Raw genomic sequence first — 15,553 nt, 5'->3', positions numbered from 1 at the left:
AGTGGGTGGGAAATGGATGAATACATGGTTGGGTGTTTCATTGATTAATTAAATGCCATGGAAAACTGTTCTTGAGGGATTGTCACCCATGTCCAGTTGTAAGATGACTGGAGTGGTGAGCTGTTAATCTTGCACATGCTCTTTATTAATTTTATTAAATTGCCTTTGTTAGCAGACTGTGATGTGGTGAGGAGGGGCAACTTCCCTCATGTATTTAAATTCTTTCAGCGGTTGCTGTTGTTTCTAGGAAATTGACCCATAAACTTTTCTCGTAAGTTCAGTGTCCCTCCACTGTCACTTGCATCTAAGCATAGTACCTCATTGTGATAAATACTTTGATTTTGACGTGACCAAGTCATTACTGGTGGGTTCTATACACTCACACATTTGACATGGCTTCCACTTTCAAAGAGTGTCACCGTCTTTGCCAAGACCTCTGATGAACACTTCCACGTCTATATGATGTCACTGGCAGTCTGTGGCTGAAAACGCGTGTGATGTGCTGTTTCTGCTTGTTCAGCGGCTATTCCCATAGACCAGGGGTGTCAAACTGCAGTCCTGGAGGGCTGGAGCCCCTGTGTGACTTAGTTCTGACCCTGATCCTCCACAAATGAGCCGAGTGGTAATTAGTACAAGGAGGTGCAATGTATGTGTGTTAAATGTGGGGAAACCTAAAAACGGGTAGGGCTCCAGCCCTCCAGGACTGGAGTTTGAAACCTCTGCCATAGACACATTTACTTAAATTGTTTATGCAACAGAATAACAAAGGTTTCCGGTTGAGACGGCGACCCTGCAATCCTAAGCTTCTTTCTGCTCAGAGACACAGACGGTGCTTCCTGGTGAGTTGAGCGCACGCAGGTTAACTGCATTACATAGCAACAGAAGGAAAACGTTGACGAAATGCCACAATTAAACCTTCAATTTTCTAAGAAAGAAAAAAGATTGCAGCTCCCCGGATGCTGGTAACTCGGAAAAGTGCGGTCTGGGCTTTGACTACAGAAATATATTAAGAAACGGGTAGCTGCTGTATGCATTTGCTCATGGAATAGCTTAAGGGATAGTCTGTAAAATCTTGGTTCCAGCAGCATCGAAGAAAGTTAGAAAAAAAAACTGTGGAGAGGGAGTGATCTCGACCAGGGTAGGAAGATACACCCAATAAGCACACATTTCAAGAAAAGCGAACGCGATTTCGTGATCATATCGCCAACACATATTTGCCCAGGTGAGGTTTTTGTTTGTTTAACATTACATTTCTAAAATTGATATGTGTGTGTGTATGTATGTATATATAATATTCTGTCCAAAATTTTTTTCTCGCGATTTTTTTATCTTTAGAAAACGAATAATAATGATAAACTTTGTCGTAAAAATTATACACATAATTGCAGTCTCTATGTTGTTTACATTAGTTTACGCAGAATCACGATTTATACGAAGTTTAAGGAGTTGGATATTAGTTTGGTGTCATTTTGAAGATGTCTGTTATACGTGACACTTATGTGATCATGATACTAATCTCTGTAGTTGCTTCTTTGGAAGAAGATGTACGTACAGAAGTTAGAGACCTTCAGATCTTGATGTGAAAGCACCACGCATTCTTGGCGTACGTTGTATTGTTCAAAGATATTCAGCTATTCGTTTTGTAAATATATGCTGGAATGTTTACATTGTCCCGCCCGTAACTGCATGCATGCTCTAAAAAAGGTCATCATTTAATCATTTATCTGGAATCGTTTAACCGGTTCATGTTTTAAATCTGTTGGCTGAAACAGTAACGATGAATGAATTTTGCTTAGACTTTTGAGTTAGTCCTACAGATCAATAACTAACGAAACCCATTTTAACGAAGGTGTTACTAATAGGCTTAAACATGTACAGTGTGAATGGAAAATATGTACAAGATTAGAACGTCTACAAGGTGCAGCCTGTATCAGGTGCGGATTTCTACATTGCCGAAGAATACATGCTTGTTTAGGTTGGAAAGGGATGCAAGTATCTACTGGTGAAAATCAGCTCAGCTGTCAAAAACCCGGTTCATAAGGTCAATTTGAAAAGTTTTAGATTCCACTACCATTTGTCATTCCTTATTTAGCACATTTTTGCAAGATTCAAGGTTGATGTCTGGGTTGTATTTTTTACCCCCAAGCACTAGACAGTAAATGCATTAGGGCGTATGAAACTATACTGTACTCGCAGACAAGCGAAACTTGCTGTTGTTATGCAAGTTAAGATAAATCCAGCTAGTAACATCAGGTTACATTTGGGTGTTTTAAACACAATAGAGACCGCTGTAAGATTGCTGTCCAAATAATTTAGGTAGGCTATGTTAGTTTTCATCACCATAGTCGTTGAAATTTTGTTTACCTCATTAACAGAAATGCTTTAACATGGTCATGAGGTTACAAAAGTTGTGAACTGGTGAGGGGGCCCGACAAGAAGATTTCGTTCCGGACATGAAAATATACGATCTACGGGACACATGGATCGAGTCACACGTACGGGGCATAACGTTTCATTTTACAGACTATTACTTAAAATACGGCACAGGTGGCAACTCTGGGCTTAAAATGTTATTAAACAATTGGTTGGTGGGGGGCCCTGGGCTCCAAATAATTTAGGTAGGCTATGTTAGTTTTCATCACCATAGTCGTTGAAATTTTGTTTACCTCATTAACAGAAATGCTTTAACATGGTCATGAGGTTACAAAAGTTGTGAACTGGTGAGGGGGCCCGACAAGAAGATTTCGTTCCGGACATGAAAATATACGATCTACGGGACACATGGATCGAGTCACACGTACGGGGCATAACGTTTCATTTTACAGACTATTACTTAAAATACGGCACAGGTGGCAACTCTGGGCTTAAAATGTTATTAAACAATTGGTTGGTGGGGGGCCCTGGGCTTCCAGGGCCCTTCACCAGGAAGTTGCTTCCTTCCCGTGCATTAAAACGCTCCTGTTCAATAATTGATAATAATTGAATCTACTGAACCACGTGATTCCATTATCATTTTGTTTTACGTAAGCGATATCGACAGCTATGACGCACGACATGACGATAATCGAGAATTTTGTCACGACAATATAAATTCCGTTACGGTAAGGTAACCTACATATGTCCTCTAAGAAGAAATATTCGTTAATTACTGCTTCAACTTGTCGAATCATTTTTAGGTCAAATATGAATGACCTAGTTTTGGGGGTTAGCTATTGCAGTTAGTCGGCAGTTTGATTTTTGTTTCAAGTCAAACCACGAAGGGAAATTTCAAAGCACCTTACCGCATCTGTCGTAAACAGATAACTATGAAGATAACCACAAATCCCAAAGAAAAACGCAAGACTATTTCAGCGTCAGCGCCTTATGTTTCAATTGGGCCGACCTGAAGTCTGACTCAGATACAGCCGTAAAACATCAAACACAAACCGGAGAGTTTATTAAGTCGGAATGAATGACGAAAAAGCAGTGTAATGTTAACGCGTTTTGGCGTCAGTATGAGGTTTTGGGGTGTTTATATTTTAAAAGTGCCCCTCTACCCTGGTTAGAATGTGGATGGATTCTTTTTGTATTTTTGAATAAAGGAATTGTTACAAGATTATTCAGACCTTTGTGGCGAAATTAATATTTCATCATTCCTAGGTATTTTCAAGCATATTTTGCGATTAACACTGGGATGCATATGTTTGGAAGAAAAGATTCTATTGGGGGACTTGGGTCTCACCTGTTTAATTGTCTATGTTGTTGGTGGGGTGAGATGTACATGCTACCACATTGTGAGTAATCTCTCGCTTTGACTGTCTTGCTCCCCACGTGGTAAAATTTAGAAGCAATGTTTGACTGACTCAGGGGCGATTGACGTAATTATATTTAACTCACCCTAAAGATTTCGGTAAAGCAGTGGCCACCCACACATCGACCACGAGCTAATAGTAGACGGACTAATTAGAAATGGATTAATTTTACTGTTGTTCCGCCTACGCCCCTGTGTCAAAGGCGTAGCTCCTCAGATTATTTGTATACGTATATTTCTCATGAATATATTATCGGAGACCCCTTTAAAGGACAGGTGCACTGTGACTTGGTGTAATGTGTGATGAAGTAGCTGGATTTCGTTACATCACCTGATGTCTTTTTTAATCACAGAAGACTCTTTAGCCAATTGGTCTAGTTGCATTTCCGAGTAAATGCATTATTATCTTAGTCTCTTTTGTGTTTCTGCAAAGGATATTATGACGTACATGTAAGCAAAATGCTTTTGATGTGTCCACAATGTGAGAAATGCAAGGGCTGAGGTTCTGCAAAATAGGAAATTGAGAGAATCATGGTGCAATTCTGTCGTTTTGCTGACCTTCACTGACCTTCACTGACCTTGAATTTGAAAACTGGCGTCCGTTTACAACGACTTGTAAGTTTTTTCTTCCCGATGGTGGTGTCACAGTCTACAGTAATGATGTTGACACAGGACTGGCATACTGACTGTATGGGACCCGATGAATCAATCACTATGTGTATCTTGGTTTTGGGCCACATTGTAGTTGGGGTTTATTTTTCATTCACAATATGATTTTAGAATTGGAGCATAGGCGAGATGTAAAAGATTTGCAATTAACTACATGTAGACAAACTGACCTCAGCACAAAATGTTACAGACTGTGGCTAAACATGCTTACGTATTTCCTTCCTTTCTTCCTTTGTTCTTTTTGGCTGATAAACATTCTTTGGTGGAGAGAATTTCTGAATGATTGACACAGTCAAAATCATTTGAGCTGACTTCACAGCTTGCTTAGTTGGTGACCTAGGCGGTCACTTATGTTATCTAATAGGTTGACTAATTTTCTACTTATTTCATAGAGATGGAACATGTTTACATTGTGAAAGCATATTGTTGTTTTCTGAAAAAATAAATTATAATACATTGACAGACATCTGCAATCATTATCCATCACCCGCATTAGTTTGCTCTTGTGTATAGATGGAGTATACGACATCTACCATCATTATCCATCACCCGCATTAGTTTGCTCTTGTGTATAGATGGAGTATACGACATCTACCATCATTATCCATCACCCGCATTACTTTGCTCTTGTGTATAGATGGAGTATACGGTGACTGTGGCAACGGGAACCTCTGAATATTCTGGCACCAACAACTACGTGTATGTGACCCTCGTGGGGGAGAAGGGTGAAAGTGAAAAGACAGTACTGGACAACCCTGGGCTGGACCTTTGCAGAGGAGCGGTCAGTGTCCAATCAAATCCTCATGCCGCCATTAATTACTTCCTGTTTCTGTCTGTTTAAGCTCCTGTGTGTTTTCGTGTTTGTTGGTACATGATATATATGGTTTAAATGTTTATATCTGGATGAAAGAGAAAGAAAATAGTACTTTTGTCTGAGCCATGGCTCCCTGTTCATGTTTGCCTTCCATACTCTCTTGACCTTCATTCTCTGCTTATCTCCCATACTCCTATCTGTCATTCCCAGGTGGACAAGTACAAGATACGCAGTGCTGCCCCCCTTGGTCACATTCTGCTGGTGCGACTGGAGAAGCAGCGCTACTGGGTAGAAGATAACTGGTTCTGCCTCTATGTAGCTGTGGAGCTCCCAGATGGCGGCACTTTGACCTTTCCCTGTTATCGCTGGTTGGTGGGAAATATGGAAATGGAACTACGGGAGGGAACAGGTCAGCCTGAAATCTCAAGTCAGAATAAGAGTTAGCAGGGCTCACCTTTGAAAACATGCGCTGGCAAGTCCACTATTATGGTTATAGGACTGAAGCTGTCGCTTCTTAACTCCCCATCCCCAAACAAGGCAGAGGAAATTCTTTCACCAACAACCTCCCAGATGGGGGTGGATTGATGAATAGGACACCCTAGGGCAGGGGTGTCAAACTCCATTCCTGGGGGGCCGGAGCCCTGTGTAGCTTAGCTCTTTCCCTGTTCTACCACAAATGATTCGGCTTAAGAGCTGTGTGATAATTAGCACAAGGAGTTGAATCAGGTGTGTTAAATGAGGGGAAAATGTGCAGGGCTCCGGCCCTCCAGGACTGGAGTCTGACACCCCTGCCTTAGGGTATATCCTCAGGCCCTGGCAAACATCACAGCCTGACCTCGCGAAGAATGGAGTGGTTAGTTAAGTCGGTAACACCTGAGTGTCCGTGCTTATGTCAGATTAGGGCTCCCAAATAATGACTGGCTCTTTGCCCCCCACCTCCCATGCTTGTTTGTCTTTCTGTCTATTTAAAATAAGATAAGAAAGAACTTCATTAATCCTGACGGAAATTATTGTGCCATTACCATTCTCAGTGCAACAGAATCACAGGTTGTAGAGATTTCAAGATTCAAATTCAAATTCAAAAAACTTTATTTGTCACCAAGGGGGCAAATAGCACTTTATTGTGAATGTGTAACAATTGTTATTGTATAACAAAATCACTTTTATGACAACCCCAAGGTACATTAATAAATAGGAAAAGGAAGCTGCATTAAAGGAAGTAAAATAAAAATAAAATTATCGTACAAAGAGTCACAGGCTGGATTGTCTGTCACTATAACCTGTGGAAAATATTAAAACTGCTAAATTAAACTACAGGATAAAGTGCAAATATTAAAGGACATTTCTCAAAACCCTGTGTACAGAAGATTCAAATGAGAATACTATTTGGTTAGCATTTTTACCCTGTACACAGAGGACTTCTGTGTTTGGCTAAACAGACATTTTGCTTTGCATTCCCTTTGTCTTTTACTTACTTGACTGGTCTTTTCATCTCTCGCTTATAGAGAGAAACAGTTTTTTTTTGTGTTATAGTTTTGTAGCTTAGCCAGGACCTCCATTGAAACAGAATGATTGAGTATGGCAGGATACAAGGGTGGAACTTAAGAATTTTTGCTGCTAGCCAACTGGGCTCATTCGGTTAAAAAAATGTTGTCTGACAAGCACTGTTTTTTTATTTGACAGCAGGCTAGTGTTCAGTATTTTGCTCTCGCCCTTAGTCTAAATTACTTACCTCAGGCAGGCGGCGAGCTTAATTTCCACCACTGGTTGGATATTTTTAGCTAGTTTCCCAACTCGATTCTCGTAACCAGTTAATTTATTACATAGTTAGATTTATTGTTCATTGTTTATAGTATCACATTCTTAAATATGTTTATGTAATTGATTCTTTATGCATTAAATTTTTTATTCTTTTTTTTTTTTATTCTCCTTCAACTAATAAAATGAAATGTTGCCAGATTGCAGGCACAGCATTTTGTAGCATGCAAACTGTTCAGTTTTAATAAATATTTACTTTCCAAGTATACAAAAGAGGTACGGCACTTTGCTATGTAGATGTCTGGGGCTGAATTAATGGCCTCGGAGAAATGTTTGCTGCAGGGTTGAGCTTCTCTTTCCTAAGTCTTACGTTTACAATATATGTGTGTTTTTTTTTTTTTTTTTTTAAACTTTGGAACCCGAGTAGTGGTCATTATTAGTGTCTTCAGAGTTTGTTCTTTGGCCCCAGGCTTTGAGTGACCCTGCTTTTGAATAAGCAGCTATGGAAAATGGATCAAACAACTGGAAATTTACTGGAGGCAGAAAGTCGGAAATTACAGTAAAAAAAATCCAAAGTTGTCAATGCGTCTCTGTAGGACACACACTTGAAGTGACTGTGCTTTTTTACATTGCATATGTAGTTACTAGCACTCTTTAGTGGCATAAAATAATGAATAGTATGATGATATTATGCAGATCTTGCTTGCTCACTGCCTGTTTTGTTTTGTTTTTGCAGCAAAGAAGTTGAGTGATGACTCCTCGCTTCTTCTGCTGGCTCACAGGAAGGCAGAGATGCTGGAGAAGCAGAAATTATATCGGTCAGGCAGGGTCATTGTGCATTCCATTGCCCCCTCATGTGTGTACATGTCCAGTTACTGGTGCATTATGGTCTGTCCTTTTACAGCAACTCATTCTTTTTTTCTTTGCAAAACGAGCAGATGGAAATTGCACCAAGTCTAATATAGGGTGCACAAGCTCTCGTTAGTTTTTTTTTTTTTTTCTTTGCACTTTGTTTGTGTACTCGCAAAGCTTGTCTGGCCATTTTTTTGTGTTATGGTGTCACAGTGCCTGCATGGATACATGGCTGCCCCTGGCTATCTGTGCAAAATGAGGTTATGTGCATTTGTGTATGTGACAGGTGGCAGGCATGGGCGCCGGGTATTCCAAAGTGCATCGATGCCAAATCTGAGACTGACCTGCCACAGGATGCCCGTTTCCACAATGAGAAACGCAGTGACTTCGAGGGGTCACTGCAGTATGCGTGAGTCACTGCCCTTGATTCTACACTGCGCTGTACAAATTCAGAGAGAGAGAGAAAAAGAAAAATAAAAGCATAGCATCTGCCCTAAATTCATTCAGTAGGCTTCTGCTTGTAGCCTTGGACTTCAGTTCTTTTATTTTCTAATGTTTTTATACAGATAATACATTTTAAGAATAATATGCATTTTAAATCTGCATCTATGATTGCATTTGATTGCATTAGTCTAAGCAGTTATCTGTCATATAACTTCAAACTGACATATATTGTGTAGGGGCATACTTTATTTATGAATGGGGATATGACCCCATGCAACTGCAGCAGAATCAGACTAAAGTTGCCTTAACACTGACATCAGAGAATGATTACAATTCTTTGAATGTGACTGGGAGGTATGAGGAATGACTGAGGCAAGTCAGTGATGTTTGTATAAATTCAGTTTCAATGAAGATTTTAACTTGGTGATGGACGCATGCGCTGTGTATTTTTTTCTCCTTGTTGCAATCCTTCACCTTACTCTCACAGGTTGTTGGAGCTATCGCTGAAGAAACTGGCAATAAAATTTGGAAAGTCATGGGATGATCTGGACGATTTTAAGCGCATCTTCTGGAAACTCCGTAGTCCCATAGCAGGTACAGCATCATTAAACCATTTAACTTGTGATACTGAATCAAACAAAACAACATTGTGTATATTGTCTTATGTCTCTACATTATGCATTATGCATCTAATGATTGTCCGTGTGACGCGGGCTTGTGATTTGCACTGCTCCTCTCTCCATGAACATAGTCCTGCCACCATCTTTGTTTGTCTCTCAGAGTATACAATGAAGCACTGGAAAGAAGACTCTTTTTTTGCGTACCAGTTTTTGAATGGCTGCAACCCACGCATGATCCAACAATGCCGCAAGATTCCAGACAACTTCCCTGTTTCTGGGGACATGGTGCGGGGTTCTCTGAGGCCAAATACTACCTTGGAAAAGGAGATGAAAGTGTGTATCTGCGAGTCTACTTCTGCCTGCCTTGTAGCATTTGCTTGACTGTGTCACCTAAAGTAATGCCACTTGATAAATTAAATTTGACAGTTCTGATCACACAACACAAAAAGCTCTTCCTAATTTCCGACATGAACCCGTTTATATCTCATTTTCTATACCTCTAGTCTGTTCTCACTTCTCATTTGGCTCTGTGACCTCTCTATTCTACACTTTCTGCTTGTATTTTATTATTAGATTCCCCACTTCTCTTTTTTTGCTAATGCTGGCACTGTGCCTTCTGCGTTTTTGTCGTGTAAGCACCTAGTTTAGGATAATATAACATTGGCTTTGATGGTAGTACCAGTTTACTACTGGTGATGCTGGTTTTACAGCATGTGTCATATCTTTAATTTTATGAGGAGCATTCTGTGACTTTACGTGTCCGTACTTTAACTTCTATTTTTGCTCAGTCAATTCTTTGTTTTTCCTTCTCGTTTTACCATGGAGGCTGGAAATATCTACGTAGTGGACTACGCTATCCTGGATGGAATCCCAGCTAATGTGATCCGTGGTCAGCAACAGCATCTGGCTGCACCCATTTGTCTATTGTACGACCACCCAGAAGACAGCTTGATCCCGATTGCGATACAGGTATTGGGTGCCTAAGGAAGCCTACATTTCCCAGCATGCACATCTCGCAGAAAAAAAAGTAGGGCATCTTTACACAAAGCACACTGTCTCCCTCTGCCTCTTTCAGCTGGGACAGACTCCTGGTCCAGACACACCGATTTTCCTGCCCAGAGACCCACCGCTGGCCTGGGTTCTGGCCAAAATCTGGGTCCGTCATGCAGAGTTCCAGATTTTCCAGGTGCTGTCCCATCTGTTACGCACACACCTGGTGGTGGAGGTGTTCTGTGTGTCTACATACCGTCAGCTGCCATCTGTGCATCCCATTTACAAGGTAAGAACATAAACGGAGAAGGGCATCCAGCTTTTGATTACAGCTTAGTAAACAATGCCCTTCACCCTGTGTTACTTCCCAGTGCACATCAATAATAATAGCTATAACTCTCTCTCTCACATGCATACACACACACACAAACACACACACACATGCGGGTTTGTAATTATATCTTTGTGGGGACTCTCCATTCATTTCTATGGGGAAAACTCTAATCCCAACATGACGACCTTAAGCCCTACCCAGCCCTAACCCTAACCATCAGTAACCAAACAAAATATGAGACGTTTGGCATTTTTAGTGTTTTGATTGCAGTCATAGATTTTTTATAAAATTGAATTTCCTCTTGTGGGGATGGGAAAATTGGTCCCCACAATGTCAAAATAACAGGTTTTTATCAAATTGTGGGGACATTTGGTCCCCACAATGTAATGTATACCTGGACCACACACACACACACACACACACACACTCACACATGTGTGCTGTCTATCTATCACTGTCTGCAGCTGCTGGCACCACACCTCCGCTACACATTGGAGATCAATTGCCGAGGACGCGGCCAGCTCATCTCATCTGATGGGATTTTCAAGAGGGTTCGTTTCTTCTCTCCATCTCTCTGCCATGGCTAGTTGGCTTGGGTACAAAGGGCATATCAAAAAACATCTCTGGCTGGCTAAATCATATATATCTGTATGAATGCTGCAGCCAGTGTACAACACACATTCATCTTCTTCAAATCCGTATCTGAACATGGTCATGGTTCGAGTTCTTGTGCATACATTCATGCATGAGAGTCTTCACTTTGCCCGATCCCAGAGAAAACTGAATTACCAGGAGGAAACCCATACAAACGTAGGCAGATTATGCAAATTCCCATATATCTGGACCCCAGGAGGTATAAGGCGAACTGCGCCACCTCCTGGGCCAAAATTCTATGTCTTACAGTCTGCATTGTGGTAATTATTTGACCAGTAATTTTTTAGAGTTCTGTGTCAATGTGGAAAAGCAGTTGCTCTTCGTCTACCTCTCCAAGGTGGTGTCAACAGGGGGTGATGGGGTGCTGATGCTGGCCCAAAGAGAATACAAGATTTTGACATACCAGTCCCTCCAGCCCCGTCTGGATTTCAAAGAACGTGGTGTAACAAAACTGAGAAATTACTTCTATAGAGAGGACAGCATAATGATCTGGGATGTCATCCAGAGGTATGTTCACCATCTAGGAGAGGCACATGTGAATGTACTGTATTTAATGTATCTGGTAATAATCCTACTGAGAGACTTCCTTATTTTAAAGTTCTCTTCCTGCACACTGGCTGGTGTAATTTTGGCCAATTCCCTTTGCCTATTACGGCCATGTGACCCATAATGGCTGAATTATTCAGTGTCATTCTGTTAATGTAGATTTTAGAGTTTTTTTTTTGTATGTTGGGTTGGACACCTGCAATGCTGGTTGACCTGAGCTGATGTTGGGTAAAAAAAAAAAGAATCAGAGATAAAAACTACATTACATGCTTATGCAATACAACCACAACAACAGGAAAAACATGCCTGTACACGCAAACTATCAGGATGGGAATTACTACAAATTTAATTACAGCCAACATGAGAATAACATGGAATATCTTTTCCAAAGTAACAAAGTACTGTCACATAAACAGTCTAATGGTGCTTGGTCTCTCTCTCTCTTCCCCAATATTTTATTCCATTTATTCTACACACTCTGACACCCCTCTCTTAAATTCTGTCACCTTTCCCCATGTTTGCTTGCATTTCACCGCTCCGCCATCCTTTCTCCTTATTCTCTCTCTCTGTTGAGCGGGGTCTATTCCCCGTCTTTCCTTCTCCTCTTCCAGTTTCACCTGGGAGATGGTGTGCCTGTACTATCACAGTGACAAAGAAGTGGTCCAGGACACTGAGCTTCAGGCCTGGATCCAGGATGCGGCCCAGGAGGGCTTTGTGGACGTCCCCAAGTTTGGTCAGTCTGCTTGCAAACGTCACAATATCATGGATTATCAGTCAGGCGCCATATCTGACTCTTGCCTTTTTTTGACATATTATGGAGTCAGCATAAGAAATTAAATTTTTAGGGAAAAAGGCCACAGCCTTTCACATGGTATTTCGCAGTGATCATGTAGTGAACTTCTGTATCTCACTCGCCAGGGGGACCAAAAATTTTTTCCAGATCATAGGGGGCTTGCATCCCTAACCTTTGTAATGTGGGAGGGTTGATTGATGAATAATAAGTATTCCCCTCTGGCAGGTCTGTCCAGTGAGTTGAAGACCAGGAAGGAGCTGAGTACATTGCTATCTGTGGTGATCTTCACTTGTACAGTACAGCACGCAGCTACCAACAATGGCCAGGTACACAAACTTACACACATGTACATATATGGTCATACTTCCAAACATACATGGTCGTGGTTTAAATGGACACTGATGATTTGTGCTGATTGGTAGTTTGACTGGTGTGCCTGGGTACCCAACACTCCCTGCACCATGCGCCAACCTCCACCAATTGATAAAGATACCGTCACGATGGAGATGATAATGGATTCACTGCCAGACATCAGCCAATCATGTGTGGAGATGGCTATCACATGGCACCTGGGGCGTGCCCAGCCTGATGCGGTGAGTTCATTGATGTGTCGCTAGGGTAAAAAAATATATTATTTCTATACCATTTCTGCAGGGTGGTATAGAGTGCTGTTCTGGGTGCTATAGATCCGTGCAAAATAATACCCTGCAATATTTTAAATACTCAAGCAAACATGCATAGCTGCTTGCTAAAGGTTTGCAAATGTTTTTTCTTCATGCCCAAGTTGAGCCTTTTTCTTGAACGCCCCCCCTTCTCTAATTACTATCCCTCCCCCCCTCCCCCCCACTTTCAGATCCCCATGGCGCAATACAAAGAGCAATATTTCACTGAACCTCAGGCTCTGGAGCTGATCAACAGGCTGCAGCAAGATCTTCAGGATGTGGAGAAGCAGATAGAGAACAAGAATGAGGGTTTGGAGCTGCCATACCTTCTTCTGTGCCCGAGTCGAATAGAGAACAGTATCACCATATAAATCACAGGCACCAAATTTAGGTAGCAGGAGATGGGATGTGCTGATTTGCATTTCAGCTTTTAACTTTATTCATTAACTGGCCATGGATTGTAACTTTAATCATCCATCTATCCATCTTCAAACTGCTATTTGTGGAATAATTTGTCAACATGTAGCAGTCATGCTGAATTTACAGTACATATACATGTATAATCTTATAGATGAATAACAGTGCACATTTTCAGATGCAGGTTTATTAATCAATGAATGCTTGAGAATCAAATGGGCAATAAGTTAGTGATTAATCTACCTTGTTTGGTATAGTGTACTAGTGTACCCTGGTTCAAGCAGCACACTGCAACAGGAGCAAGGAAACATCCTGGAATTTTGGTTGTCAACTGGATCATTATGAGAATATAATGCTTAGCTGAATGATTCAGTTTATGATGGGATGCACACAGTGCTGTTAATAGCTATGTGATTGTAAATTGTATTTTTTCTATTCTATCTTTTATGTCATTTTAAGACTTTCTTATTATTGTTAAGGTATTTTCCAGTAAATTAAAGTTTTGCAGATACATTTGTTAGTATGTCATATGTGTGGTTCTGTAGCAGTAAATAACATCACCCCAAAAAATTCACAAACATACCAAAACAAAAAGTGAAAAATTTAGCTACTTGGACATTGCCTGATTCTGCTCATTTAATTTATCCTCTGTGTCCATGAAAATAGCATAGATGTATTCAAAGCCATTAAGAAAGCATGTTGGTTCAGTTATTAAAATAAAATATGGTATGTCTAAATTCCAGTTTGGGATATTCCAGGAAGTAGGCTAAGAAATATCTCTGTTTCAAAGGCAAAAATGTGGTATCCCACTTATGACTGGAAGAGGGCGCTATTGCACTGTATTGTACTTGTAGAGCAAACTTGTCTTAGAAACAGAATATAATACAACCAGTGGTGAGCAGAGGCGTCAGGGGGGCATAGATATTCTGGGAGATTCATGGGGGCCGGCACTTTACAGGGCCTGAAATTATAGCGTCTCCCATAGAGGAACCTCCCTGCACCATTAAAATTTATTATGGGAGGCCCAGTGTGGTCACATTTTGTCAGGGGCTCATAATTTCTAGCTATGCACCTGGTGTATGTATACAGTGCTGGATCTTGTCTTGTCGGATTTAAGGAACCCCTGTTTATATGAACTTTATCTTTGTTCACGTATATTTAGGCCAGAGTACCTTAAATCTGGCACGTTATCCAGCTAAGCAAGAAATTCTGCTTTGTGATACAGGCCCCAGTTCAATAATTTAAAAGATTTGTTGAAAAAGAATGAATTGGTCATGAATGACCCAAATATTTTGGCATTTTTAGTTTGTTGATTGCAGTCACAAATTTTTATTAAATTGAATTTGCCCTTGAAAAAAATGGTCCCTACAATGTCAAAATAACAGGTTTTTTTTTTTTTTATCACATTTGGTTCCTACAATGTAAGGTATACTCACACCCACACACACCTTTGATTCAGCAATTAAATTTTGTTCTCTGTAGAGGACATAATGGTTCGGTTCTTATCTCTCATACTATACATACCACTGTATTAAGCCCCATTGTTCCTTAAAGAGGACAGCTAGAGCCAAGACTGAACTGAAATTAATATTTGGCCCTGGACTTTGGAGTCGCTCATGATCAATTTTGCCCATTAAAAGATGTGGGGGGAGTCCCCCATATTAAACCTTGCCAAGTGTCTCCCCACAATAAATTTTGCTGGTCCACAAGTCCATTGGCCCACTGGGAAAATGTCTGGTGAACCAGATGGCCAGTCCTGACCTCATTAGGGCTTTAAGATATCACATGTGTGGGGTGTGCTTTTTAACCATCGCAACACGAGTTAAAAAAAAAAAACATTATATCCTCTTGAGACCCGACCTATTCATTTATGTCCATTGTAGTGGATATTGTATTTTTGCATTTATTTTTTCACTGATGTTGGGAAATGTATTTATTCTTGTTGTACACTAAAGAGGACATGCTGTGAAATTAAAATAAGAATAAATTTGAAAAAATCTAAATTGTAAGACGTCTTATTTCCTCCAAAGACAAATAACCTACAATTGAAGGACACTTTTTTCCTTGGGTCTTAGGAGGATATAGATATAAATAATTCATTGCACTATATATATCATTTCCAAATATCAGACTTCTTTCTGCCAGGTTGATTGATGAGTCTGGGTTTGGCAGATGCCAGGAGAATGTTACCTGCCTGACTGCATTCTACC

General features: G+C 40.6%; 1 protein-coding gene across 3 annotated transcripts; it reads left to right on the top strand.

Annotated features, from left to right (window-relative positions):
- Positions 1–537: 537 nt before the first annotated feature.
- On the top strand, positions 538–13,856 carry alox12 (arachidonate 12-lipoxygenase). 3 transcript variants are annotated; one of them, XM_072717588.1, is made up of 15 exons: positions 538–839; positions 5,097–5,240; positions 5,484–5,682; positions 7,768–7,849; positions 8,170–8,292; positions 8,815–8,921; positions 9,108–9,280; positions 9,773–9,916; positions 10,023–10,226; positions 10,736–10,822; positions 11,263–11,432; positions 12,083–12,204; positions 12,490–12,590; positions 12,687–12,857; positions 13,118–13,856. In XM_072717588.1, the coding sequence occupies exons 1-15, from the start codon at positions 750–752 to the stop codon at positions 13,295–13,297; spliced, it is 2,097 nt and encodes a 698-aa protein (XP_072573689.1). In that variant the 5' UTR covers positions 538–749; the 3' UTR covers positions 13,298–13,856. The 3 variants fall into 3 exon arrangements, with proteins under 3 accessions (XP_072573689.1, XP_072573690.1, XP_072573691.1); XM_072717589.1 differs by lacking the exon at positions 538–839 and adding an exon at positions 846–1,222; XM_072717590.1 differs by lacking the exon at positions 538–839 and adding an exon at positions 3,081–3,101.
- Positions 13,857–15,553: the final 1,697 nt, after the last annotated feature.

The sequence above is a fragment of the Paramormyrops kingsleyae genome, chromosome 10, assembly GCF_048594095.1.
Source record: "Paramormyrops kingsleyae isolate MSU_618 chromosome 10, PKINGS_0.4, whole genome shotgun sequence".
In the NCBI taxonomy this organism is placed as follows: domain Eukaryota; kingdom Metazoa; phylum Chordata; class Actinopteri; order Osteoglossiformes; family Mormyridae; genus Paramormyrops; species Paramormyrops kingsleyae.
The sequence above is the reverse complement of the archived record's forward strand: the minus strand, read 5'-3'. Positions and strand labels throughout refer to the sequence as shown.

Excerpts from the sequence above, each read along its gene's own strand:
- alox12 (XM_072717588.1), top strand. The coding sequence starts at position 750 with ATGCAACAGAATAACAAAGGTTTCCGGTTGAGACGGCGACCCTGCAAT. Across the intron at positions 10,823-11,262 it reads CTGATGGGATTTTCAAGAGG|GTGGTGTCAACAGGGGGTGA; the intron begins GTTCGTTTCTTC and ends TACCTCTCCAAG. Across the intron at positions 11,433-12,082 it reads ATCTGGGATGTCATCCAGAG|TTTCACCTGGGAGATGGTGT; the intron begins GTATGTTCACCA and ends CTCCTCTTCCAG.